This window comes from Eschrichtius robustus, chromosome 14, assembly GCF_028021215.1.
Source record: "Eschrichtius robustus isolate mEscRob2 chromosome 14, mEscRob2.pri, whole genome shotgun sequence".
Lineage (NCBI taxonomy): Eukaryota > Metazoa > Chordata > Mammalia > Artiodactyla > Eschrichtiidae > Eschrichtius > Eschrichtius robustus.
This window is the reverse complement of record NC_090837.1, coordinates 78,469,576-78,496,478: the sequence shown is the minus strand read 5'-3', so window position 1 is coordinate 78,496,478 and position 26,903 is coordinate 78,469,576. Positions and strand designations below refer to the sequence as shown.

Here is a 26,903-nt window from a genome sequence, read left to right as displayed (position 1 = left end):
AAACATCAAATAAAACCTATATAATTTTATCTTCTAGCTATAAGAAAATAGGCCTGGGACCTATGTGTAATACTACTTATTCATCCATGGAAGAGCCAAAATTTCAACTCAATTATATTTTCTTTTGTCAGAAAATCATGTAACACAAAATGGTTATTTTTTTTTTAAATATTTTTATATTTTATTTTAATTTACAAAAGATGAACGAATAGTACAGAGTTCCCACGTACTAGTTTCCCCATCCCTGGCATTCAGTTTCTCCTACTATTAACACCTTACATGAGGGTGGTACATTTGTTACAATGAATAAAGTGACATTGATACATTATTATTAACTCAAGTCCATAGTGTACCTTAAGGTTCACTCTTTGTGTTGTCTAATTCTATGGATTTTGTCAATGCATAACATCATATATCTAATATTACTGTAGCATATACAATAGTCCCACCACCCTAAACAAAATCCCCTGAGCTTCACTTATTCATCTCTTCCCCACCACCTACATCTCAAACTGCGGGCAATCACGGGTGGTTTTACTATTCCTATAGTAGAGCCTTTTCCGGAATATCATATAGTTGGAATTATATAGTATATAGACTTTTCAGATTGATTTCTTTCACCTAGCAATTATGCATTTGGGGTTCCTCCATGTCTTTTTGTAGTTTGATAGCTTATTTATTTTTATTGCTGGATATTTTTCTATTGCACCAAAGTTTCTTTATTCATTCACCTATTGAAAGATACCTTGATTGCTTCCAGGTTTGGTAACTATGAACAATCTACTATAAATGTCCATGTGCAGATTTTTTTCTAGACAGAACTTTACAACTTAATTCAGTAAATACCTTGGAGCATGATTACTAGATTATATGGTAAAACTATGTTTACCTTTCTAAGAAACTCCCCAACTCCCTTCCAAAGTGGTTCTGCAATTTTACATTCCTATCAGCAATGCATGAGTGTTTCTGTTGCTCATCCTCATAAGCATTTACTATGGTCATTTTAATTTTTTTTTTGATTTTAGCCATATTAATAGATATTCAGTTGAATCTTATAGTTGTTTTAACTTGCAATTCCCCAATGACATAAGACATTGAGCACATTTCATATGCTTAGTTTCTATCTGTATATCTTGCTTAGGTGTCTGTTAAGATCTTTTGCCAATTTTTTAAATTGGTTTGTTTTCTTACGGTTGAAATTCAAGCATTTGTGGTATATTTTGGATACAAGTCCTTTATCCAAATGTGTACTTTGCAAATACTTTCTCAGTCTGTGGCTTGTTATTCTCTTAGCATAGTCTTTTACAGAGCAGAAAGTACTAATTTTCACAAAGTCCAACTTATTCTCATAACATTATCTTTTACAGAGCAAGAAGTACTAATTTTCACAAAGTCCAACTTTCATGGATTATTTTATAGGCAATGTATCTAAAATTTCATTGTCAAACCTAAGGTCACCTAGATTTCTTCCTGTATTTTAGAAGTTTTTTGTTAATAGTTTTGTGCTTTATGTTTAAGTCTATCATCCAATTGGAGGTTTCGTGGGGTTTTTTTTATGAAAGGTATAAGGCCTGTGTCTAGATTGGTTGACTATATTTCTGTGGGTCTATTTCTGAGAGCTCTGATTGTTCCATTGATCTATTTCCCTATTATTTTGACAATATAACAATATCTTGACTATTGCAGCTTTATCATGAGTTACCGTCAGACAGTGTGAATCCTCTGACTTTCTTCTTTAGTATTGTATTCACTATTCTGATTCTCTTGTCTTTCCACATAAATTTTAGAATCAGCTTATTGATATACACAGAATGATGGGATTTTCTCTTTATCTTAAAATATTAATAGTTCAGGCATCACTGGGCTCAGTGCCAGGAAAGAAGCATCTGCTATTTTTAGACAGAGCATATATATTCTAGATTACTTCAATCTCAACCTGGTCCATTTCAGTTACGTTTATTATCTTTGCTCCTCCATAGACATTGGAACCTGATCATATGTGTCACCCTAATCATACATATGGAAATGTCAGCTTTTGGCAGAGAAATCTGGTTCCATTTCTCCAAAGATATTTCTCTGTAATTATCCAATCTAATAAATTCTAATATTATGGAAGTTCTCCCCAAAGGCTAACGGAAATGGTCTTTAATAGTAAATAGTTCATATGTTTCACAACATTGTGACAGATTCAATATGATCACAAATTGTTTGAGCTCCTTCAGTCCAGAGTTGAGGGTCCACTTCCCTATTGTTTAAATCTGGCCTGGCCCCGTGTCTTGCTTTGACCAATAGATTGTGTTGGGAATTACACTGATGAGTTCTGGACACAAGGCTTCAAGAGGCCGTACAAGTTTCTGCCATGGGTCTTTATGAAACGACCATGTTGGTCTAGCCAACTGGAGGATGAGAAGGCACATGCAGGATGACTGAGTTTCCCAGGCAAAACCAGCACCAACTGACAGACATGTGAGTGAGGCCGTCTTAACACTCCCACCTCGGTCAAATATGCCTGAGTGAATCAAAGTGAAACCAGCAGAGGAACAGCTGAGATAAACTGCAGAACTATAAGAGATAAAAATTTAAGTCACTACATTTTGGAATGGTTTGTTATACAGCAATAGATAACTGAAATATACACATGAATGAAAACAAAACAAATCCATCCCAGCTATTTAAAATATTTAAAATACCAAGTAAGCTTTTTGGTTGCTGTTATTTTTAGTTTGACTTTTGGTTTCTGTTTTTTGTTTTTGTTTTTGTTTTTTTCACTATTAGGGTGATTCTGGCTATTTAAAGAAACATGATTAATCTTGATGTATCCCTTATTTTTCTCCATTAAAATGTGATTTTTTTTTTTTAGAAGAATGTCAAGAAAATGTATTTAAGTTCTAAAATGGGGAGGACAGAGATACTATTGCCAAGGTTACGTTTGTATGATAAAATTGTGGGTAGTTTTTATTTCCATCTTTGGATTTTTCTGTGTTTTCTAAATTTTTTTAATAAGAACATATTTTTTTTAGAGTAAAGAGTTATTTTAAACTCTGGTGTTGCAAAGTGGATGGAAATTATACGAGAAACAAAGAAATTATAAAAGCTAATGACTAAAACACAAGGCAAATATTGAAGAGCAAATGAAAATTCTCCCTCCAGGCTCCATAATAATATAGATGAAAAAGCCCTGGGAGGAGTGAACTTAAGATCCTAGGTCATGACTTTTGTTGACTAAATTGATTTTAATTGAACTATGATGGAATTAGCAATTATTCATAAAAATAATTTTTGGTCTTGCTACATGGCCACTGATTATTCAGAACCAAATGGAGTTACTCAGCTAATACGAATATGAAAAAAATTCAGTTAAATAATAAACATGATTTCATCAAGGAAATGGCATATAATACCAGTCTGAAATGTTCTATTTCATAAATTTGTGATAGGTACACAAATGGTCATTTTATTTTTATTCTTCAAACTGACATATGTTTCATATACTTTTATGCATGTGTAATATGTTTTACAATTAAAAGACGGGAGGGATATGCAAGGGTGGATTCTAGAAAACATATTTGGCAACAGCTTTAAAATCAAACCAGAAAAAAATGATTTTTCTTCTAATGTAAATTTTTATATTAAAAATTTCAAAAGCAGACCTGTTTCATATGATGCTCATGGAAGTGAATGCACACACTGTCACAACTATGTTTTCTAAATGGATTATGAGCAGTCATGATTTGCTTGGACTAAAATCCAGTTTAGCTTTTTCCTGTTGGGAGGTAAACGTTAGCCTGATTCTCTGATCTGGTCTCACTGTCATGCTAGTAGAGGTACAGCTAATCCTCCTCACAGACGAAGAGGGTGGTACATAAATAAAGAGAAAGCAGTCATTACAGTGATGCAGATCTTTGACATACACAGATCCCATTAAAGTCTAGCAACACCTTATGGCAACATGCTGCTTTTACTTATGCTTTTCTATCTTTTTTCCTTCCTCCTTTTCTCCTTTCCTCCCTTCCTCCTTCCTTTCTAACTTTTTAAATAGTAAATTTGGCCTACTTTGGCTTAATCTATTATCTGAGTTAGAGAGGACTGATCTACAATCATCAGGAAAATGAATAATAATGTAAACAGTGGATCTCAACCTGTTTGGTCTCAGGAACCATTTGTATTCTTACAAATTATTGAGGCACCCAAAGAGCTTTCGTTTATGTCGGTTATAGATATAAATAGTTACCATATTAAAAATCAAAACAGAGATTAAAATATTTTTATTAAATATTCACACCTCACAAAAAATAGTATTTAAAAAAATAACTATACTTTCCAAAATAAAATTATTAGTAGTACCTTTTATTTCGGTACATTTTTAATGTGCCTTAAAGGAAATAACTAGATTGTGTCACTTTCTGCATTCACTTTGTTCTGATATGCTGATTTGGATGAATTACATGAAAATAATCTGACCTCAAATAGATATGTAGTTGGAAAAGGGAGGTGTATTTTTAATAGCCTTTTCAGGGAATTGTAGATTTTATCTTTTAAGACTGCACCAAAACTCAATAAGTAGTTTCCTGAAAGTTAGTTGTAATGTGAAATCTGACACCATATCAATAAAGATTTTGTGTTAAGTTATATAAAAATCCATTGGTCTATCTTGCATTTTGAAAATATTTTTTGCCCACGCTTGATTTAGTCACATCAGTCAATGGTCATTTGGAATGGTACACTGAATGGGACATATCTTCCAAATGTTGACACATTTCATTATACATTATCACAAAATCTCATTTGTTACTATCACCACCAATCCCATCAGAAAGGCCTTTTAATACTGCAAAGCTGTCAAGATCCCCGTGGCAGATACAAGATTTCCAAATTTCTAATTTTGTCTTAAAAGCATGAACTTCATCCTTGGGAGCAAATACTATTTTCCTTGCACTGACTGACTCACTTCGTTCATTTTTGAGAAAATGTCTAACTAGTACTCAAGTCTGAATAGCTACAGTTTTCCTGCTGATTGCCCTTTCAAGTAAAAACGATGTCCCGAAAAAAAAAAAAAGCAGCTAATTCATCTTGAAACTCAAATGATCACGGAAGCATCTACCCCTCAGAAAACACTGTACTTTGATATCCTTGATGTATATTTCCCATTTTGACATGCAGAATATTAAAAAGATATGTATTTAAGAATCAATATTTAATAAAATTAATAATTTTTACTGCTTCATCAAAGACATTCTTAGGTCACCATAGTGAAAAAATACCCCCCAAACACATTAGGATTCTCGTTAAAATAGGTTTGACCTCACAGATCCCCTGAAATCATCTCGAGAAATGCTAGGAGTTCATAGACCACACTTTGAAGATATAGCCACAATCTCAACAAATTAAGCAGTTTTCTGAGGCACTCAAGAAGCCCATTTCCTTTCAACATGGGAATAATTTTGCATCGTTCAAGTAGAAGTAGAGATTGATAAATTAAATATACCTTTTCTCCTCCTTTTCCTCCTCCTCCTCACCAATCATCATTATTATTTTGCAGTTAGGAAAGCAGTGCAAAACTTAAATATTTCCCATCACTCTCTTTCAGCAATAGACCATTGCAAGTTAAAAAGCATCTTGGATCAATAAACTGACACATTTAACCTACACTTCACAATTCGGAAGTAAGAACTCAGCTATCCTCAGGGCCCATGCACTAAAGAGGCATGGAGAAAGTGCACTAGTTAAAGTGGAGAGAATATTTTCCATTTAAAGACATATCCTCACCCCACCTCCCCACACCCCCCCCAAAAAAAGGTTTCGTTAGACCTTAGTACACTGGCCAAATTTATTGAATCTCTGAGGCCAGCTCAAAGCTAGATTTGACTCTCTGCATTCACAGGTTTTCCCAAATGCCTTGGGGCCACAGAATTTTGTCTTCCTTCATGATCCATGACCAGGTTGAATATATAAATTATGCAACTTGGGATATGTTTCAGAATGAAAGGTAACTCTCTTTATAATTATTCTAGGACATCAAGTGTGACCAGGACTATCTTGTGCAAACTGGAAGGCATTCTTACCCTGCAATGACATTTTTTTTTTTTTTAAATGGGGCCATTTTCCTAAACTATTGTTTAGGAACATCAACACTAAACTTAACATGGCAGAATCTAAAGAATAACTGAGGCATAGATAAATTTAATGATGGACCATTGGCATCCGTGTCAGCAAGAAAAAAAAATACTGGTTTTTACAACTTAATGACTGTCTTCCTCAAAATAACTAGTATTTGCTTTTAATTTTTATGCTTTCTGAATGCAAAACCTTTTCCCCTCACTGTATACTCTTGTTTTCTTTATTAAATTCCTGCCTCAGTGGAATATCAAACACTTTTCCAATTGGAAATAAAAGGGCACTGCAGGCTACAATGGGATATTCTCTTTGATTTCTTCCCAGGCATAAGAGTTACAACTTAATTTAACTTCACAGAGCCTCTGTCCTCAGTTTCAAGCTAACCTACTGTCCACCTGCTGGCTGCTTAGCCATCCCCCATCTAGTTCTGTTTTAGGAAATTCAGCAGGTACCATGTGTTTTCAAACAAAAGTAAGTACCCCAACATGTGCTCTGAGCCAAAAATTCCACGAAACTCCTTCTAACTCTTTTAGAGTGTCTTTCATTAAAAACCAGCCTAATCCACACGGATCACAGGAATCTAAATTGATTTAATAAAAAACAAAACCTCCATCTGGCCAAAAGCCAAGGAGCTTTGAACAGAGAGGAAGAAGGGAGCCATTTCTCAGAAGCTCTAGGATTCTATTACTTTCCTTCCTTGTTTACACCAATTCAGTGCTAAAAATGTCATTCCCTGTCTGTAAATACTCCTACATCTGTTCATATTTCCTCTTTCCATCTCCATGTACACACACATACTGCTATTTGTAGTTAGAGTTTGGAAGAAGAAAGGGAGTGTCTATTCCTATCATTGGCATGTGGTTATATCCCTTCTGTCTCACAGGCAAATTTTGAGTCTATCAGTTTCATTTTACAGCAGATCTGAAGGAAGTGATTTTTCTTTTACAGAATGATTTTTTTTTAAATTTTACAGCTGACAGTAGAATCCCAGAAAACAACTGTTGCCATTATGCTGTGTCAAAGTTAGTTTAGGGAACCTAGAAATCTTCATAATTTATATAAATGCATAAAGCAGCACTTATAACTTTCCAGAAAAGTAATGGATTTGTTATTCTCTCATTTTTGATAAAGAATCAAAAGTATTCAAAATATTTCCTATTTGGCCAATGTTGAATAAATGAAGGTGTGCCCATAACTCTTGACTAAATGTGTCTTCTTTTATGCTCGAGGAATAAACTGACGTCCAACAGGACCAAAGAAGAAAATTCTACCAGTTCTTTCATTAATTTTTGTGACTTTTGCACTCATAGGTTATGGGTTTTGCTTCCACACACCTCTGGAGAAACCCTCTTGTTTGTGTATGAAATAGGGAAGACTACCTGACCCTTCAGTCACCCACCCAGGGCTGCTTAATGTCATATCCCTAGTAAATGCAGAACTGACCATATGTCAGCCCAGTAGACTCAGGAAGAGACAAGCTCTCTCCTTTTCAAGAAATGTTTATTCCTCCTTGTGGAGGGCAATCTCAAGCATATTGTTTTTGCTTTTAACCTTATGTGAAATAGCAAATTTCATTTAGGGAATGAAATTTAAGATTAGATAGTATAATCAATATCTAAACTCACTCAAGATCAAGGATGAACATAGATAAACTAGTGGATTTGGTGAAGGAGAGATCACTGGTGACATTAGAATGATAGACTTGGCAAAAAAAATGTCATAGATCTCCCAGTATTCCAAGTACTTTCAACTTGGAATCCTGGACCTTGTTGATCACCCCCAAAATAGCACTGGGAGATGCAGATTTATTCTTAGCAAATTCAAAAAGCAAACAGACGTTGTCTACGTGTTGTCTTACGTATCCACAGTAAGTCAGCTTAGATTTGCTAACATATGAGACTTTGTTGCATTTAAATGGGATTTCATCAACTCTGTGTGAAACACTGGTTATCTCAGTTATCTTGCATTGGCTAAAAGACCTAACTTACAATAACTAATTCATATAACATGCTTGTCCATTGGTTTCTGTGCTCTGCCCAGCTCAGGCTCCCCAAAAAGGCTGGATAAAGTTATCACGTGAGGGGAGCGGGGAAAATCATGACATGGAACTTGGTCAGTTCACTGCCTGGGCAGTCAGTTTATACAATAAAAAGTATCAAATCTTCTTTTGGTCTGCTTTCTATGACAATATAAACTGACTTTAATTTTTTTTTTTTTTAAATATAAATGTAAAAGTCTCCTATTTTATGAGATTGATTTTTGACCTTTAATTGTTGTATTTTAGCATGGCCTCATGGTTTTGAAATATTAGAATTTGTCTAGCAAACTTCTACTCTTAAACATTACAATTATAAAGGCAGAGTTGTGGATGAATGTGGATAAAATAATAAAAGAGATCCTCGGTAATGAGATTTGGAAAGGTTGATTTAGTCCAACTTCTAAACAGCTAAGGAAACCAAGGATTTTAGAGGATTAAAAGAATTGGCAATGACTAACAAAGATAAGATATTAAGAAGTCTTATTTATTGGCTAACTCTTATTTCTAAGCCAGTGTCTGTTGCGATATTTCATATAGCCAAAGAAATGATGTTGACAGAGAGGTAAGGGTGAAGATCATGTATCAATGAGTTACTAGAGAGGAAATAGTTGCAGGATACTCTGACTTCTAACAGATGTGAAAAGGAAATGAAGAAAATAAAGAGTACTATGCATAAATAGCACAAAACATGTAATTAACTACCACTAGGAAAATGAATACTTTGATATCCAGAATCAAAGTCAGGTAACTTAATAAAAGAAAAATAATCTTGATATGAGAATCAAAATCTTTAAAAGAGGAATTTCTAAGATGCCAAAGTAATTATGATAGTTACTAAGGACTTAGCAATTCTAGGCATTATACTTGGCCCAAAAAATTGCAGCCTCATAACCACCCTATGAAATTGTATGAAATTACTCTCTACATTTTGCAAGGTTAATAAATTAAGACTTAGATTAAGTAATTTGCTCTAATTGCACAACTTGCAAGTGGTGAAATTGAGATTTGTACTTTGGTATCAGACTCCGTGCTTTTCACACTTCTATCATAATAATAGTTCAAACTGGGAATTTTAAATATTAATTAATTGATCAACATAAACCAAATCCATGGGAATGATAGATGATAGTCCACATGCTAACCCCTTCATGCAATCTGGATTACATCTAATATAATATTTATTAGGAAACACAAACTTCACATGGTTTAAAGGTAATATGGTCTGTTACTTTATTCTTTTCTAAGTACAGATTAGAGAGAAGCAGAAGAAATCATTTTATCCAACTTGGATCTATGAAAGACCAAGTGTGTCCTGTTTATAGCATGGCATAGGAAATAGTTTTAGTCAAAACTAGCCTAAAGAAGGAAAGCAAACTATGGGAAAATCCTTCAAAGCAGGGAAAAACTTTAAGTACAATACAAAACTATCAGGTAATACAGTAATGTATGTGATTTGCTCTTCACTTCCCTGTTTCTGTTTTTCTGAGTGTGTTTTATGCCATTGAATCCATTGTTCAGAAACCTTTAAGGATCCCCGATCACGAATAAAGTGAATAGAATCAAGTCTAAATTCCTAGACATGGGACTCAAGGTTCTCCATAAGGCAGGTTCAGCTTCTAACTCTAGATTGATCACCTGCTATTATCATTCTACAAATGGTTATCTCCTGATGACCTACAAAAGTAATCTCTAAAGACTTTGCAAAGTTTCTACCTAGAATTGATGTATCCCTTGTCTGTGTTGATTTGGAACTAGAGATATTTACCTAAATTTACCATTCCCTGCCTTATATTAGTCATATGGCTATGAATTAACTGTCTGGCTCGATGGTAAATTTCAAAACAAAGAATGTGTCTTCTTTGTTTTCCTCTACAGATTATTATTCTGTAGAAATTATACAAATAAATGGTAGGAAAGTGTAATTAGCTTTGAAATATAAGTAATATTTAGTCAAACTAAAAAGTTTAATGCATCCATTGGTTAATAATAAATTCTTAGAGATGAACATATTCTGAAACTCTTTTAAAACCAAAAAACACAGTTTTCCTTTTAAATAATATGCCATTTGGGATGGTTTCTATTAAAATTTATTCCAATAAAAAATAAATATTATAGAGAAAAATCATTCAAAATATATTTTAGTCCAACTTATTCCATTAAAAGCCAATGTCTCTAATTACACAGATATTTAGTTCAAGTCTATCAAGGATCCAGAATCATCTAATTATAGCTAAACGAATGAACAACAGATTGAATTACCAATTGATCAATTCAATTAGGCCATTAAGAAAACTGAAATCAGAGTTCCAGTGTATGGGCCAGTTATTTCAGTCAACCTAGTGCCCAAAGCAGATTTATAATTCATCAATTCAATCTACTGTTTGGCACTCAGACACGATGAGATCTGAATAAAGTGGACCTGACGAGCACTATGGCTGTTTCAATCCCTGCTACATTCTCCATCACAGACAATGAGACATTTTAAACCATCTCAACTCTTAGTGTTTTGTTATCAATATTTCAAAAAAAAAAATCCTTTACAGTAATTTAATAGTAACTTACTCTGTTAAAAATATATAATTCCCCAGAATTTTGTCTTCAAACATTAATCAACAAATTAGTTACCAATTTTTCTACCTTTTAATGAAACAAATAATTATTCATTTAATCTTGAAAATATGCAATGTTATGAGAAAAATCTCTTTTAAAAATTTGTAATTTAATTTGAGCACAATAACACCACTACCCTGCTCCTCATCTCAGGAAAAGTGCCACTACCTAGCTTCATCTGAGCGTGGACTCCATCCCCTCCCTCTTGAGGCACATCTGATATGTCTCCAAGACCTGTCCTTAATATCTCCCCACTCATCTTCATTTCTGAATCCTTTCTGATACCACTTTAGTAGCAGCTTTTGATCATTTCTCTCCAGAATTAATGCTGTACATTCTACCGTATCTTTCTTCCTTCAGTTTATCGTCCTTGCTTCCAATTTCTCCTCCTTCAACACTTCCTATGCCCTATGACCCAGTTAAACAGAATGCATTCAGTTCCTCTGAATGAGTGCAGTTCCTCTGAAAAGTTTTTATCTCTATTTTCTCTGTGTTTTGCTGATGTGGTTCTTTCCTCCTGGTGTAGTCTTCTCTTGGCCTAGCTACTACTTGTTCTTCAAGACTGGCACATTGCTTTTCTCTCTTATGTAAGGGGATGGCACTCTGTATTTCTTCTTTCAAAGAACGGTCTACTTGCTTTATCTATTTCACCCACTAGACAACCATTTGCGGGGGCATTATCTTTCAACTTTGTGTTCCTAGTAACCTGTGTGATGACAGGTACATAAGATTCACTCAAAAGCTTGTTGAGTAAAGTATTTATGTAGTGAATAAACTGCAACTGCTTGCTGGAAGACAGCATTTTGAAACAACTATTTGATTCTTAAAATCTGAATTTAATAAATCTCTGTTACTTGGTGATATTAGACACCTGATACATAAAAGTGGCAACCTGAAATGTATTCTACATAAACTTGAATAAGGGTATCAAATTACATATTATTTAGAAACGGATAACTCTCCACACATATGCACCCAAATGAAAATACTCTCTTTATGAACTGTGGTAAAAACAAGTGTTGAACAAAGTTGCAGAACTTCAAATTGGCATTTATGTTTCAAACTAAAGGGAAAATGGATAAGTTCATCAGTCAACATGATATTTAAATGGCCATGGAAGAATGTATTTTTTTTTAAAGAGTGGTAACCATATACGTACCACTTTAATGTTTCTAAGTCATGTTAATAATATAATGGATTTCTATTTTAACTGTGTCTATCTTACCCTATTAAATACATGTTTTAATAGAGAAAGGGCAATATACCTGTGCAATTATGACTTCCTCAAACTGGTACTTATAGAAAGTGGAAATTGATTAAGAAAGGACTAGCACGATTTTAAAAATTAGGAAACGCTAAATGGCAACTAAAAGAAGCTGGGATTGAGCATTTATTCATTCATTTACTCATTCTCTCACTCAATTTTGTACTTGTTGTGGATTTGTGAATTTGACCTCTAAACCAGTTTGCAAACTCTGGCATAAATGGGACAAACATGGTCTTCCAGCAGGTTCTTGATGTGGTCAACAGTATACAATACAGGATTAATCAAGTATGCTAATAACGTGTGTGTGTTTATTACCTTAGCTCATAACTCCTTTGTGAAGTTTATATTTGAACTCATAGAACTTTGAGAAAAATTCTCATTAGATGTAGTGATTTCAAAAAAAAATATGAGTTTTCATCCAGGTAAGGAATACCCACACACCTCCAAAGTACAACGACATATTTTTGATTTTAGCCAAATTAACAATATGAAATTTGGCTTTAAATAAATCTCCATGGATTGCAATGCAAATGTGTCTTGCAAGGTGAAGAAACGAATGTAAATGGTGATTTGATGATTATGTCTCTGTGTCTTTCAAATGTTTCCATTTCATATTTAATATTTAATTAGTCCAACTTTATCCCTTAATACCACTGGAAAACAGACTTTTCAGTCATATTAAGATAGTCAAACATATTCTTGCCAATTTTCTATGTGGCTTACCTGGGCTTTGCATCTGATTGACTCAGATGCATTACTAAGGTTATGTGAATATAAATATTTAAAATTTTTGTGTATCTAATGGATGTGTAAGTAAATGCATGTACGTGTTGGGAATAAATGCTGCATTTGCATCTGTCACTGCCTAGAGGATGGAAGGCAACAGTGTCACTGATGGTTACTGACACATTTAAGTCAGTATCCCTGTGACTAACAGAAGAGAGAATCCACAAAAGGGTTAGAAGCGGTTTTAGAGATGTCCTAATTAAGGTCTCTGGAAACTTTCAACCACATTGCCAGTCTGCATTTGGAATGACTTGGGGATGTTACCCTCTACCTAGTGGAAGGACTTGTGATCACTACATACAGAATGTGGAGACAAGAGCCAACGCCAGTGCTTTGACAGCGAGTCTGTTACAATTACTCAAGTGTTGCCTTCTTTGTGATTCTCACAAATGAGTCTAAATAAACCCCACAAGTAAAATTAAATGAGAAAGTATTGATAGGTATTACATAGATATAAGATAGTAGCAGTTATTGGAAGAGATCTTAGAAAATATCCATTCTAACCTCTGATTATTTAGGAGAGAAAAATGAGGCCAGAGTCTTAGAGATTTTCCAGGGAAGAGAAAGGGAGATAACAGATGGAGAGAAACACTTTCCTTATCATAATATCAATCACACTTTATTGTAATTACTCGTATGTCCATGTTCACCCAGAATTCTATATAAGCCAGGCTCTGTGTCAGTCTTAGTCATTGCTGTACCCCTAGTACTTAGCACAATGCTTCTCAGAAATGAGTGTATGAATGGATAAGCAAATGAAAGTTCAATATTAAGCTGGGGAAGGCTCTTAACCTTGCTAAGCCTCACCTTCATCCTCTGAAAATGGGGATAACAATAACTACCTCTTAGACTATTACCAGAGGAAAATCAAATAACATAAAAATGTTTAGCAATGGGCTTTGCACAAAGAAGCACTCATTAACTATTAATGGAATGAGTGAGTGAATGAAGCCAAATATAAGGAAAATACCTGTTTCTGTTGTACCGGAAAGTTCAACTACAAACCATGGAAAGAGAAGAAAAGCTTTTGGCATACCCTCATCTAATGGTTCATTTAGAAAAGAAGAAAAAAATATAAAACTAAACCCAATACACAATACAGAACTTAAAAACAACTACTAAGTATGTGTTAAAGGAAAAATTGCTCAAACAACTCTAGAAAATATAATTCTGAAGAGAATAAAGAACACTAATCTTATCAGCAATACCTGATAAGATTCTGACTTCTGCTTCATTTCCTGTTCTTGAGCTGGCTGGATTCCGGGCTAAGCATCGATAGATTCCAATGTCTCCCAGTTGAAGTCTACCGATTTGCAAGGCTCCAGAGGGCAAGACCACCACGCGGGAGTCACCCGGGATGGGAGTCAGGTCTTGTTGGTTTTTCTGCCAGTGTATTGTTGGCATCGGCTCCCCAATGACTTCACACTTGAGTAGCACTGTGTCGCCCATGAAGGCAGTGACAGATTCTGTCTGGGAGAGGAACCTCAGTGGTCCTAGGAGAAACACAAAGAACAAAGGATAAATCTTTCAGAGGAGGCACAATAGTCACCAAATAAAAAATCACACCTGTGTTCTTTTTAGAAAATTGTATCCTACAAAGCATCTTCTCAAAATACATCTTGTTTGCTCTTCACATTTTACCACATTATGTCTGGCCCTACAGTAGTTTCCGTGACTAAAAAATGATAAAGATGCTGCCATTAATCTCTAGAAGCTGACTGTTTTGTTTTTATTGGGTAATAAAGCAGCCTTATAAAACAAACAAAGCAGGCAAGATCATCTTAATTTTATATATGAGGGAACTGAGGTTCAGAAAAGTGAAATTCCACATGCATTCACACAGTTACTATGATATAATCCTGCCAAGGGGACCTGGCTCTTCCAAATTCTCATCCTATGCTCTTACTGTTAGCCAACTTTGGACAAAGGACTATGAAGTTATGGGAATTTATGAAGGACTGGCCATATGACATAACCTAGCGCAGTTTCAAGAAAGATGAGTCGTATTAACCACCAATTATAGGCTGACTCCTTAAGGTAAATGATCATCAGTATTTGCCAGTTATAGCTGTGGTGAAATGAAAAAATGCTTAAGTTGGAATTAGACTAGTTTGTGTTTCTAGTCTGGCTGGGCCACCTACTCTGTGTGAGTCCTTTGGTAACTTGTTTCATTTCTTTGGGCTATAAAATGGGATAGTAGTGAATTCAACAAATACAACTACTATTATGTCCATTTGAAATAACATGTAAAAAAGATGCATCCATATGGATGATTAAGCAAAGGCAGGGGAAAAAGAAAAGACAAAAAAATAAACAAACTGGCCATCACTGAGCATGAAGGATGGTGAGAGAGAGAAGCCTCCTCCATCATGATGCTGTATATGAGAAGGGTAGAAGATATTTGGAGCCTGCCCTCTTGAACCCCCTTTTATGAACAGATGGATATTTGTGACCCTAGTGCTTTGACCGTGAAAACATTTTTTGTGATTACAAACAAACATATTTGAATGAATTATGTCACCATTGATGGATCATTGGCAATTTTACTTTCTAGAGTCAATCCAATTAAATAATTTTAATTTCTTGATTTGTGTTCTATTCATCACAGTTATATGCCAATATTTTATCTTTACTGGAATTGGTTTCCCTGTATGTGCATTTCACAATAAAATTTGATTCATTCATCAGTTTGGGTTTCATGTCAAGTTTTTTCTGATCATATTTGCATTACTGCAATTTTTATTTTATAGATCTATTATAAGTAGGTCAAAGTTTCCTAGGTCTTAGTTTAAATTTTGTCAAGAAACTTTCTACCAATATTTAGTTAATAACAAATTCTAATGTGTTCAGTTTTAACTACTGTTAGGTTTATTTGGGGTCTACTAATTCTCACAAACCTAACTTTCCCTATAATCTGATAAAAATTTTGCTGGAGTGAAAAGGGCAAAGGCAAAATGACCTAGGCTAAAACATCATAATTTAATATGAGAGACAATCAAAAATGCTGTAGAGAAGTCTCATACCCTAGGCTAAGGTAGCATTTCATGTCCCTTTCAGGGATTAGTCTTTTGAGCCACAGGGTAACTGAATCTATGAAAAAGGAAATTACATCAGTATCACATACGGAATGGATTTAAGTTGCCAACGATGGTCTACCACTGACTACCGCCACACTCATAAACAGACCTACAGACCTGGAGATGTGGCACCATGGTTTAGCAAGGACAATTAATTCTAGACCATAGAGAAATATGAATTTTGATGCATATGTTAATTTATCAATGGAAATATATCCTACACTTAGGTATTAAAATTACTCATCTGGAATCTAGATCCATGGAGCTATCTGTCTCAACAGTACAGATGTGTCTACAGTGGGAGCAAACCACATGCCTAATTTTATTCTTCTCATTCAGTTAACTGGAACTAATCTATAACTATGCTGGATCCACCACTGAACGAAGACCAAAAGGAATCCATTAACTTGTGCCCTAGCTCATTGTTCAAAGTCCAATTTCCAGGCTGTTTGTAGTGTATAATCTTGAGTGTATTCAAAAGAAGCCACACTAATCTACTACTGATTGGCTTTGGTATGGATTTAAAGCATATACTTGAACAGCGAATGGTTTATATATACTACACAAGGCAAATCTGCAATGAGTAGTGTCCAGATGTTGTGTTCTTGGTCTTCACATCCCTAGCATTTTATTTTATAGTTAAGGAAACACCGTTGGGAGTAATTTACCCACACATACAAGTTATACATTTTATACAAAGGAGGTAAGAATAAAATATTTTTGATAAGTTGATAAAATATCTGGATACTTCTATATATCCAGATATATGGTCCTGTACAAGCTACATACACTGGATAAAATTCTAAATATGTATTTTACATCTGAATGTCTGTGGTATTCACAAAATTCACCTTCAGAGTTCTAGAGCATAGAATAAAACATAAAATGAAAGAGTAATTCAAATTGATACTCAACAGTTGGTTCCTTTATATAAACTTCATCTAGCTGGAAGAATCATAGATGAGGCATGAGATTATATATTAATATAATTGGGCTTAATGGAATTGGCTATTGTTCCACATGCTTATTCACTATGGTTATTTTAGATCTTAATAAACAGGGGGTTGGAATTACCTCTTACTTAAAATTTAATGATGCAATGTTTGAAAACTTCAAATAGTTGATTATTTGATATAGTGAGAAACTATAAACATGATTTGTAGCTTTTTCTTTGTGTCTCTACAAAGGAAACCCCAAGCATCAAAAAGAAATGCTAGGTTTACGAGGTTCTGTATGGCTTGAATTAATGCTTCCAGTATTGTGCTGTCTCTGAGCACTCTCAACTCATGGTCGTGCAACAAACCAGCAACAGTATTAAAAGAAGAAGTTATAGGCGATCAACTTAGTACTATATTTTCAAGGCAGAGTGTGAGCAACTACTTAAGAACATTAAACTCACTGTAACTCAAGAATGAAATACAGTATATTCATAAGAGTCATTTAATGCTCTAATGCAATACAAAGATACAGGTATAATTTTAACTAGATCTTCATGAAAAATAGCTACCTGCTCATCAAGAGCCTGTTCATGGAAAAAGCCTGGTTCAACTCATTAGATCACATTTGATAGACTGTAATCATAACACGAATGGTATTCCTATCACTACTCTTTTCTTACCTAAATCCATTCTAAACATAGTCAAAAGAGGAGTGTTTCTAAATCACCAAAGTTTTTTTGTTTTTTTTCACTCAAGAAACTCTAACATTCCATTTTCTAATATTGTCTCATACCCTAAATCCTGGTACCCAAGAATCTAATACAGTGTTCCTTCCAGGCTCATCTTCCACAACTCCTATGAAAGAATTCTTGGATTTATTGAACAGGTATATACCTGGCTCCCTCTTGATTGTATTTCTCATGAAATTTCCTCTTAAGAAGTATACCTTCTCCCCTAACATCTACCTATCAAATCTGTCATCATTCTTAAAGTACTAAGTCAAAATATCCTCTTTTCCTTAGTCTTACTTACCGGAAATCATCTCTTAATCTTTTGAATTTTTACAGAACTTATAACTTACAGATAGAATGACATAGTTGACTGTATAAATAAAAGGCTGACAAGTGTTTAAATGTTTGTATATATGTTTTTTCAGTCCACAGAATATATCAAATATCTACTGAAAGAAAAAAAACCCCACAAATATTTACTGAGGTTCCATGTCTAATTAGACTATTACAAGAATGAAAATTTTGATAACTGCATTTGAGTGTTGGTATCACTTTCTAACATACTCTGTGGCAGTTTAGGATGGTGAATAACACACCTGGGTGCCAGATTACCTGGGGGGGTCACTTCTCTGCTTCATCATTTAGCCAGACCTTGGCCTTTTTTTTTTTTTTTTTTTTTTTACAGACTAGAGATGTTCAAGGCCACCATCAAACCATAAATAGCAACTGATCATCTCTATCCATTAAAAAGATGCCTTTTTCCCTTGGCATCAACCAACTGGGCTGAATTCTAGGATGGGGCTTTTGGTGATTTTAGGAACCAAGTGGAACCTTTCTCTTCTCCTTGGGAATGTCCCACTTTCGGACAAGAACAGACAGGGGGGTTTTTTGTTTGTTTTTTTAATTGTTGCTCCTTGCCTCCATTTGATATCAGTTGGTAAACAGAGAAATGGTACCAAAACAAAATGAAATGAAAAACCCAAAGAACAAACAGAAAACCCTAAATCAACCCTCAAGGTTTGTCTCAGGGTTTCACATATGACAAGAACCATCAATTCAACCCCCATGCAATGTGATTCCCTGGAGAGCTGCTGGATCCAGACCAATGACACAAGAGACCTGAGTTTTATCACTGACACTATTCTAAGCTCCTTTACAAATTAACTCCTTTAATCCTAACAACAGCTCTTTAAGTATTACTGTCTCCACTTTATAGATGGAACTGGAAAGGGAACGAAACTCATTCAAATGTTTACATTATGTATGATGGTTTAAAAAAAGGTTTTGTCCTGAATGATACTTCTTAAAATACCCTATTTCCCCAATCTAAGTGAAAATGTCCCCAAAGGAGTTTTTTTTTTTTTTTTTTTTTTTTTTTAATATAACAATACTTCCTGATTCTTCAACCCCCAAGTATCAGCACAATACTGGAAAACTCTGTTTAGTAAGTACATTCTGCCCCAGATTGAATTTTTACAGACAAGCTTCAGCCTGAAGTATTGTGCAATTAAAAATAGCATACAAACCTATGCTGGGTTGTTTCCATGGAGGCCTTTCATTATTAGCCTTGGGGAAAGTCTGTTTCCCAGAACGAATTATACTCAAGTTTCCTACCTTCACACCTAGCCTGGCCCAGGATTCTAAGACAGCTGGACTTGTTGGAAGTGTCTCATCCCAGCTAACTGACAGGTCTACACATTACTCGCACCTCTGTACATTAACAAAGACCAGCACCTATTAGTGCGGGGTCAGTTCAGGAACCATAATAAGGAAAGAACACGTTGTTTTACATATGGAAAAATCAGGCACGCATATATGGGAACTCCATTTTATCCCCTGTCCTAGAAATGATAAACATAGACACTTACAACTTAAATTTTATAAGCTACTTTTACTATTGTAAAAGTGCCTGGGCTTCGGCATCAGAAATTTTATTGATGTTAACTATCCTAATTACAGTTGTATAATAAGGATTAAATGTTGTTAGCAAGCGATATATAGCCATTATGAGAGTACCGAGGAGAAATGGGTCTCACCCTGTTTATTTCGATTTTTGTAAAGGATACTTCCTAATTCTCTAACACTAATTTTAACACTAAAAGCATTCATTAAGTGTCTACTTATATAGGTTACTTTGTTAAATGTTACTCAAGGCCTGATAAGCAGCCATAACTACAATTCTTTTCTAGAACATTTACTAACTATCAAACGCTTAATTACCTGGGATTTCATAGTACCAACACAGTATCAGAATTCTCACTTCCTCAGAGGGGCCTCCCCCAGGTCGAGATAGAACCAATTATTCCTGTATGTCCCCTTTGCAACATTTGCTTCAATTATAACTTATTAACTGTGGAGTTAATTTAATAGCCATCTGCCCAGCTAACCTGTAAATTCCACAAAAGCAGAGCTGGTTCTATTTTATTCTGTACTCTGAGCACTTAGCACAGTGCATGGCATATAATCGTCCATCAAATATATGTCTAATGAGAAAGTGTGTATGATTGGTCAGATAATTAGTTTAGGCAAATATCCCAGGCTCTTATACACTGGGAAATCCAGGAAGAAGAGCGTAAAGAGAGAGAGAAAGCAAGGATTTATTCAGGGAAAGTGAAAAAGAGCTGAGCCTAATAAGCATACAAAGTCAACCCATACAGCCTTTCATTTGAAAAGATTGTGAGGGGGTGGGGGGAGCGATGTCTAGCGTATCCATGAAAATTTTATCTAAGGCCCGTAAGTTTAAATTGTGAAACAGTGATATTTCGAATGAGATTTCCCCGTCTTCCTTCAAATCACTGTCCCCGGAAACAAAGTTATCAGTGGTCTCAGGACCAGCCCCCACCCAGCTGGGACAGGCAGGGCAATGGCTCCAGCCATCAATCAGGCTCTGGCCAGTACAGATTTTTTCAGGAGCTAGGCACATCCAAACTGTTGGCTGTCACCAAGGCAGTAGAAATGTTAACAGCAAAGCAGCAAACATTTTTCATTTGGGCTTTTCCTTTGTGATGCTAAAAAAATGAGGTAGAAAATCACCATGGCAATGAATGCAAAGCTGCGAAATCTGCAGGGACGTCAAAAGTGTTAGGCTCTGAGAATTAAAATAATGAGAACAATAGTCTCTCCGCACTCTTCTACCCATGCACACACGCATCACATAGACTAGGAGAAATCTTTCATTCAGATCCAGATAGTCAGAAAGTCTGAATAGCTTAGACATGCACTCTTGTTCATTTAATTCTAAGCTACTTTGCTTTCTAAGCAAAAGTGGAAATAAAGCATTCCAGGTTTATGCAAGGACTCTCCTCCTCCTCCTGGGAGGCCTCTCCTCCACCCACAACGCCCTCAGATTGGGCCTATTCCTTCTTTTAAATTCTAATCTCAAAATGGCACGTTCTTCTGATTTGCCCTCTGGCCTCTTTGGCAGACTATCAGGACCCACATCTCCTCCAATGGAAGGTCTAATTATTAAGTAATTAAAGTTCATTTAATAAAAAATAGACTTATCAACTGGGGGACAGACCTTGGGACCGGAAATGTCTCTTGCTTTTAAATATTCAGCAGTGTGGTAATATCCTGTAACTGCCAGAGGAGAGCTGAAGTGAATGCTTTGTTTGCTCCAAATTAAAGCTTCACGGCCACCTCCCTTCAAAGCCAGACCTTGTTTGCCCCCTTTTAATTTTCAAATGAGCTCAGGGGAAGAGAAGAGACATAATCCAAAGAGAAGTTTTCTAGATTTGGTTGCTTTTCAGGAGCCAGAAGACCAATAAAGGATTCTTAGAATATGTTTTAAGCGTATTTCTGTATGTCCCTCTGAGAGTTATCATTTCCCTCTTTATGTTTTCCCCCAGGTTTTTGTTTCTGTTTTAGCAACTTCATTTTCACTGCTGCAATTACAGACTCCTAGGTAGTTGGCTAAAGAGCCATGGCTGGAATGTGGCATTGTGAAACAAGTCTAGGAAGTGTGTCTGTCGGGTACCGGCCACACTCCTTCAGTGTGTGACCTTATAAGAAACATCCATGTGGCCAATTAGTTGAACTCAGAAGGATGTAACAGAAGAAGTGTGAAAGGGAAAGGGAAGTGTAGGCAAATTACACAGTTTGTCTGTCCAGCTCTGCAAGATTAGCAGCACATAATGAACTCATTTCCTTGGCAAAAAATAGTCAATGAGAAATGTCATCAAGTAAGTCTTTTTCAGAATCACCCTTGGGGTTTGTTCAATATAGATACTCTAAAGGGCTGGTATTTTCCCAGATCTCTGAAAACTGATTATACGTAAGACTTAGAACCAAGTGGTCACTTTGGGACTCCTGTGAGTGATCAAGAGACAGTTTGAATGCAGATCTGTTCCTAATCTCATCAAGTAGCCCTGCTAGATTCTTGGCCTTCAAATCTATGGAGCAGCAATTCAGGATTCTCCAAGTCACCCTTCTTAATAACATCCTTAGGGCCTCTGGTAGCCAACATCACCCCTGTATAAGAATTGGAAAAGGGTGCCATCTTTGAAGGGATGAGTTTAAAAAGGTACCCCATGGGATTGGCTAGCAAATCCAGAGCTGGATTTCAGGCCCCACCTAACCTTCCCCTGGAGATTGTTTTCAGATATGAACTACACCCACGTACTAACAACTCTGTTGGCATCTCTTTGACTTCATTATCTGCAATCAGTCAAGAATGATTTGGCTTGGCCCATCCATGTCTTTTGTTAACTCCAGGGTCAAACAGAGGCAGATTTTGGAAGCATTTTTCTGGGTAGCATGTTAAAAGCTTTTTTTTTTTTTTTTTTTTTCATCCTTCTGAGCTATTATCCAACATATATTTCCCAGCACAAGATTAAATAATGAAGTGAGCTTTACCACCTCTTCCTCAAACTCACGTGATATTGTCTTCCTGGAGAGAGATTCTTCATAAAATCTAATCAAATTATATTGAACATCGATGCCATTATTGTACGTGAAGGTTAGAATAGAATCCTTCTTCAAGGAAGGGCTAGATGGCATCCCCTGTACAGTGGCAGCTACATTTTCTCCTACCCGTATCACCATCTCTTTGATGACTGAAACTAGCCTTTTACCTGTATATATGTATTAAGCCAAATGGAAACTCATTCTCGTAATGCAGACCAAACAGGAGTTGTTTGTTCGCTTGTTTTACTTTATTATAAGATTTTCTATAGGAATTCTTTAAAGGACAAACTTCTAATGTAGAAAAATGTTCATTAGTAATCAAAAACTGAAAATAATATAGCACTTTAGCCTATTAAGGTTGCAATGATTTCAAAAAATTATGAACAGTAATTCTGAAAGCATGAGTTGATATGCTACCTTTGAAAAGTGATTTGTTAATGTGCATCATAATAATTTAACCCAAGAACTCCACTTCTAGGAATCTTTCCATAAATATATGAAGAAAAAAGTTATATATATACATATATATACACACACACACACACACACACACACACAATTATTCAGTACAGCATTATTTAAAATAGTGAACAATATAAAAAGTAAATAAATAAATCCCCCCAAAATAAAAAAAGAAAAGAGTGAACAATAGAAAATGGGCTAATTGTACAATTGGTGATTTCTTAAGCAAATTATGGTATATCCACTGTACTTAACACTATATGACCATATAAAATTATGTTAATAAATATTTTTTAAAGGGAGAAAGTTATTTTTCTCATTTTTTTTCTAAAACACGCACATCTTAAAATATACAAAAGGATATTTTGCTAATGATTCTAACCCTCTTTTCAGTGTATTCTATTCAGTGTGAATTGTAAAAATACTATTCAGAGTATATCGATTTCATGAAGAGATGTTTACCTCCACAGGCTTTAACGATAACTTTATTGTCATTCTCTACTCTGCAGATAAAATTCTTATTACAAAACCTGAGATTGTTTTATAATCAATAGTTATGAATAGTTTTACAGAATTCAGACTCAGGCTTTCCATCAAGCTTAAATTGCATTACGCATGGCTAACAATCGGTCACAACATTCATGAAAGTTGATTATGAATGTGGCTAATATCTGTTAGGCCTACTTGTAAATTGTGCTTAATTCAAGGCAGGCAAATCATCCAAATAACAGAAAAGCAAGCTCTTAAAGTTGTATGATATTTTGTTTTACATCATATAACTGTCACCAGCCCTTCCCTACTTTATCTATGCTCCCCTGATAACCCTGCCACAAAGCCCTACCAGCACTGATTATATCGTCTTATGGGAATTTCCAAAGTATGCTTTCATTCATTTATTCAGTCAGTCAATGTTGTGGCTAATTTTATTTGTGGATGTAAGTAGGCCATGGGGTGCTAAGATTTTTGGTTAAACATTATTCTGGGTGTATCTGTGAGGGTGTTTCTGGATGAGATTAACATTTAAATCAGTACATTGAGTAAAGCAGACTGTCCTCCCCAATGTGGGTAGGGCTCATCCAATCCATCGAAGGCCTGAATAGAACAAAAAGGTGGAGTAAGAGAGGATTCAGTCTCTCTGCCTGACTTTCTTTGAGCTGGGACATCAGGTCTCTCATGCCTTCAGACTGGGACTCGAACTGGAATTTACACCATCTGCTTTACTGGGTCTCCAGCTTGCCAAATGCAGGAGGACTTCTCAGCCTCCATAATCACATGAGTTTCTCTGGAGAACTCAGACTAACACAATCAGTCAACATTTATTGGGCACCTCATATGTGGCAGGCATCATCCTAATTGCCTGAGAAATATAATGATGAACGATCAATGCTAGCTTTTGTCAAAGGGCTTTTCTGGATTTTGGAAGCCTAGAGGAGGAGTGTAAGATTCATATTCATCATATTTCTTGAGTGAAACATGGCAAAGCCCCAATAAAGGGGAGCCCATAAGCAGAAAAACTTAGCAAGAGATTATCCAATGAGTTTCAAAGGTCACTGAAACAAGAATCCATCAGGTGATAACTGTTTCAAACTTTTATTTGAGCATATTATCCAAAGGATTAAATGATCTTCTACCTGTTAATCTATTAACCCAGATGTTTATTTTTCTTATTACCAGTAGCTTTGATTGAATACATAGTAGGCACTATATAATGTATAATAATATATAGTCTCTACATGGCTAAAGGGCCCTACTGAAGTTCCCTGGCAACATTTTTCACTTTCAGTTTGTTAGATAGGATCACCCTCCTTTCAGTATAAATGATTTTTCTCCTGTCAAAAATATGTGACTGAATCCTATATTCAAAACTTGTAGACATAGACCAAAGAAAGGAGAAACCTAAATGGAACAAGCTTTCAATAAAAGGAAGCAGCGGAGAGAGTAGTTTCAGCTCAATACTTCTATTTCAGTATATAATTAATTAAAGCTTAGCTATTGATAAGAGCTAAGATTCACATCAAATACATCAAAAGATTCAATTTTTTCTCTCATAATTCCAGTATTATTTTTTTCTTTTTTTTCTACCAGTATTATTTTTTCTCCCCACAAAATCCATCTGTAACATGAGAATCAAGGAACCCCAGCAGAAATAATCATTTCGATTAAAAACTTCTGGTAAATCTATATAATTTTAATTTTGATTTGGAAGTACCTACTGGGAGAAAAATTGGAGCTAATGAAACACATTTGCATGCTGTGCATTTGCACAATGAAAATGGAAAGTCAAAATATGTCTGCTTCATTGCTGAATGTGTATGATTTTCCACCTTCTCTACTAAGACCCTGAGGAAATCAAATTTTTAAAGAAATACCAAAATTTTGTAGCTTGACCCAGGTAACAAAATATCCCTGATAGAATGAACCGTTCAAATGAAAAAAAAAAAAAAAAAAAAAAGTCTGATGCCAAAATTCATGCTTTGGGATTTGTCTCATACTCACCTGAATCAATATCCACCACAAGAATCTGAAGTAGTTATTTATTCCAACATATCTTTCTGTATACCTAATCCCCAGCAATCATCTGGCTGCAGAAGAATGTCAGTAAATTAGAGAATAGTAAATCATCCTTCCTGAAAATCTTTCAGTTGTGGAGTCATTTTCATGGGCCCAGTTGTATCATCTGATACTTGGACTGAGAATAAGGTGGGAAAAGGGCATGCGTGGGCAGTCAGAGAGAGATTTTCTTCCCTGCTCCTAAGGGGCCAGGCATGGGGTACAGGTATGTGTGGTAGGAAGTAAAATATTCCTTCAGGATAGCATTAGTCTCAAGTATGAGAGTACTTACACACTTTTTATAGAACCAGGAATAACATTACTTCCAAGCTTGTTTATGATCTTTCCTGATCTTATGATCTTTGAACATAAAAAGAAGTATTCCTTAAAAAGCATGGTTCAATAAGTAGAAAATGAGCTTTGAAGGGCAGTGGGCAAAGAGGAGCATAGCAAAAGATTAGACTGGAGATGTCACATAATACAGATAATTCAGACACCTTATACCATCTTGGTAAGTTTGTATTTCATTTCAATTACATTGAGAAGTTTTTTTTTTTTTTTCATTTTATTATTTTTTAAATTTTTATCAGAGTATATTTGCTTTACAATGTTGTTAGTTTCTACTGTACAGCAAAGTGAATCAGCTATACGTATACATACATCCCCCCTTTTTTGGATTTCCTTCCCATTTAGGTCACCACAGAGCACTGAGTAGAGTTCCCTGAGCTATACAGTAGGCTCTCCAATGGTTCATTTTAGTTTTTAGGTCTGCCTGACCAGAGGATGTCCCTCTGCTGGCTTGATTTTTCTTCCCAGCAGCACCCAAACTTCCAATCTTCCACCCCTTCCAACCAGGTTATCTGTCCTGGTCTGCGCCTTTAGTACTTACAACGGACTTGCCTTGGTGAGTGGTGCATGATATGCACAAGGTTTAGATTCCCTCATCCTGCCAGCAGCTCATAACCAGGACAAAACTAATTCAAATCCTTTAGTTTGCCCTCTAGTCTACCAGTACCATACTCTTGAGCTGGCACTTTCATTCTGTACCATCTTGCGCATCATTTTTCAACTAAATATATCATGTTAATCGCTTGACCTAGGCCTTTCATGTGACCTTCAATTGGAAGTGGGGGGTGGGCAGGGAATGCTTAATAAGCCAGAATGTCTGCGTTCTCATCATTGTGCAAAACCAAAGGCCTTTCTTGTTGGTTTAACCTGAGGGTGCTGGGGGAATTACAAAAGATATTAGGTCCATTGGCTAGACTGGTAGTTTCCTCTCCAGCCTCACAGTCCCAAAGCCTCCATTGTGGCCCATTCATCCAGCAGGAATTATACTCATCAGTCATTGCTCTCGCATGCGTATCTACAGGAGGCCGGACCAAAGTGCTCCTGGCCCTCTTTCCAAAGCACTTTTTCAGGACACCT

At 35.5% G+C, this 26,903-nt stretch overlaps 1 protein-coding gene across 1 annotated transcript in view; it reads right to left on the bottom strand.

Annotated features, from left to right (window-relative positions):
- Window positions 1-26,903, bottom strand: part of DCC (DCC netrin 1 receptor) — a 946,816-nt gene that overhangs the window by 659,005 nt on the left and 260,908 nt on the right. Inside the window, exon 4 of the mRNA XM_068562459.1 lies at window positions 14,024-14,308. Coding sequence (XP_068418560.1) covers window positions 14,024-14,308 — 285 coding nt within the window. The remainder of the gene's footprint in view (window positions 1-14,023; window positions 14,309-26,903) is intronic.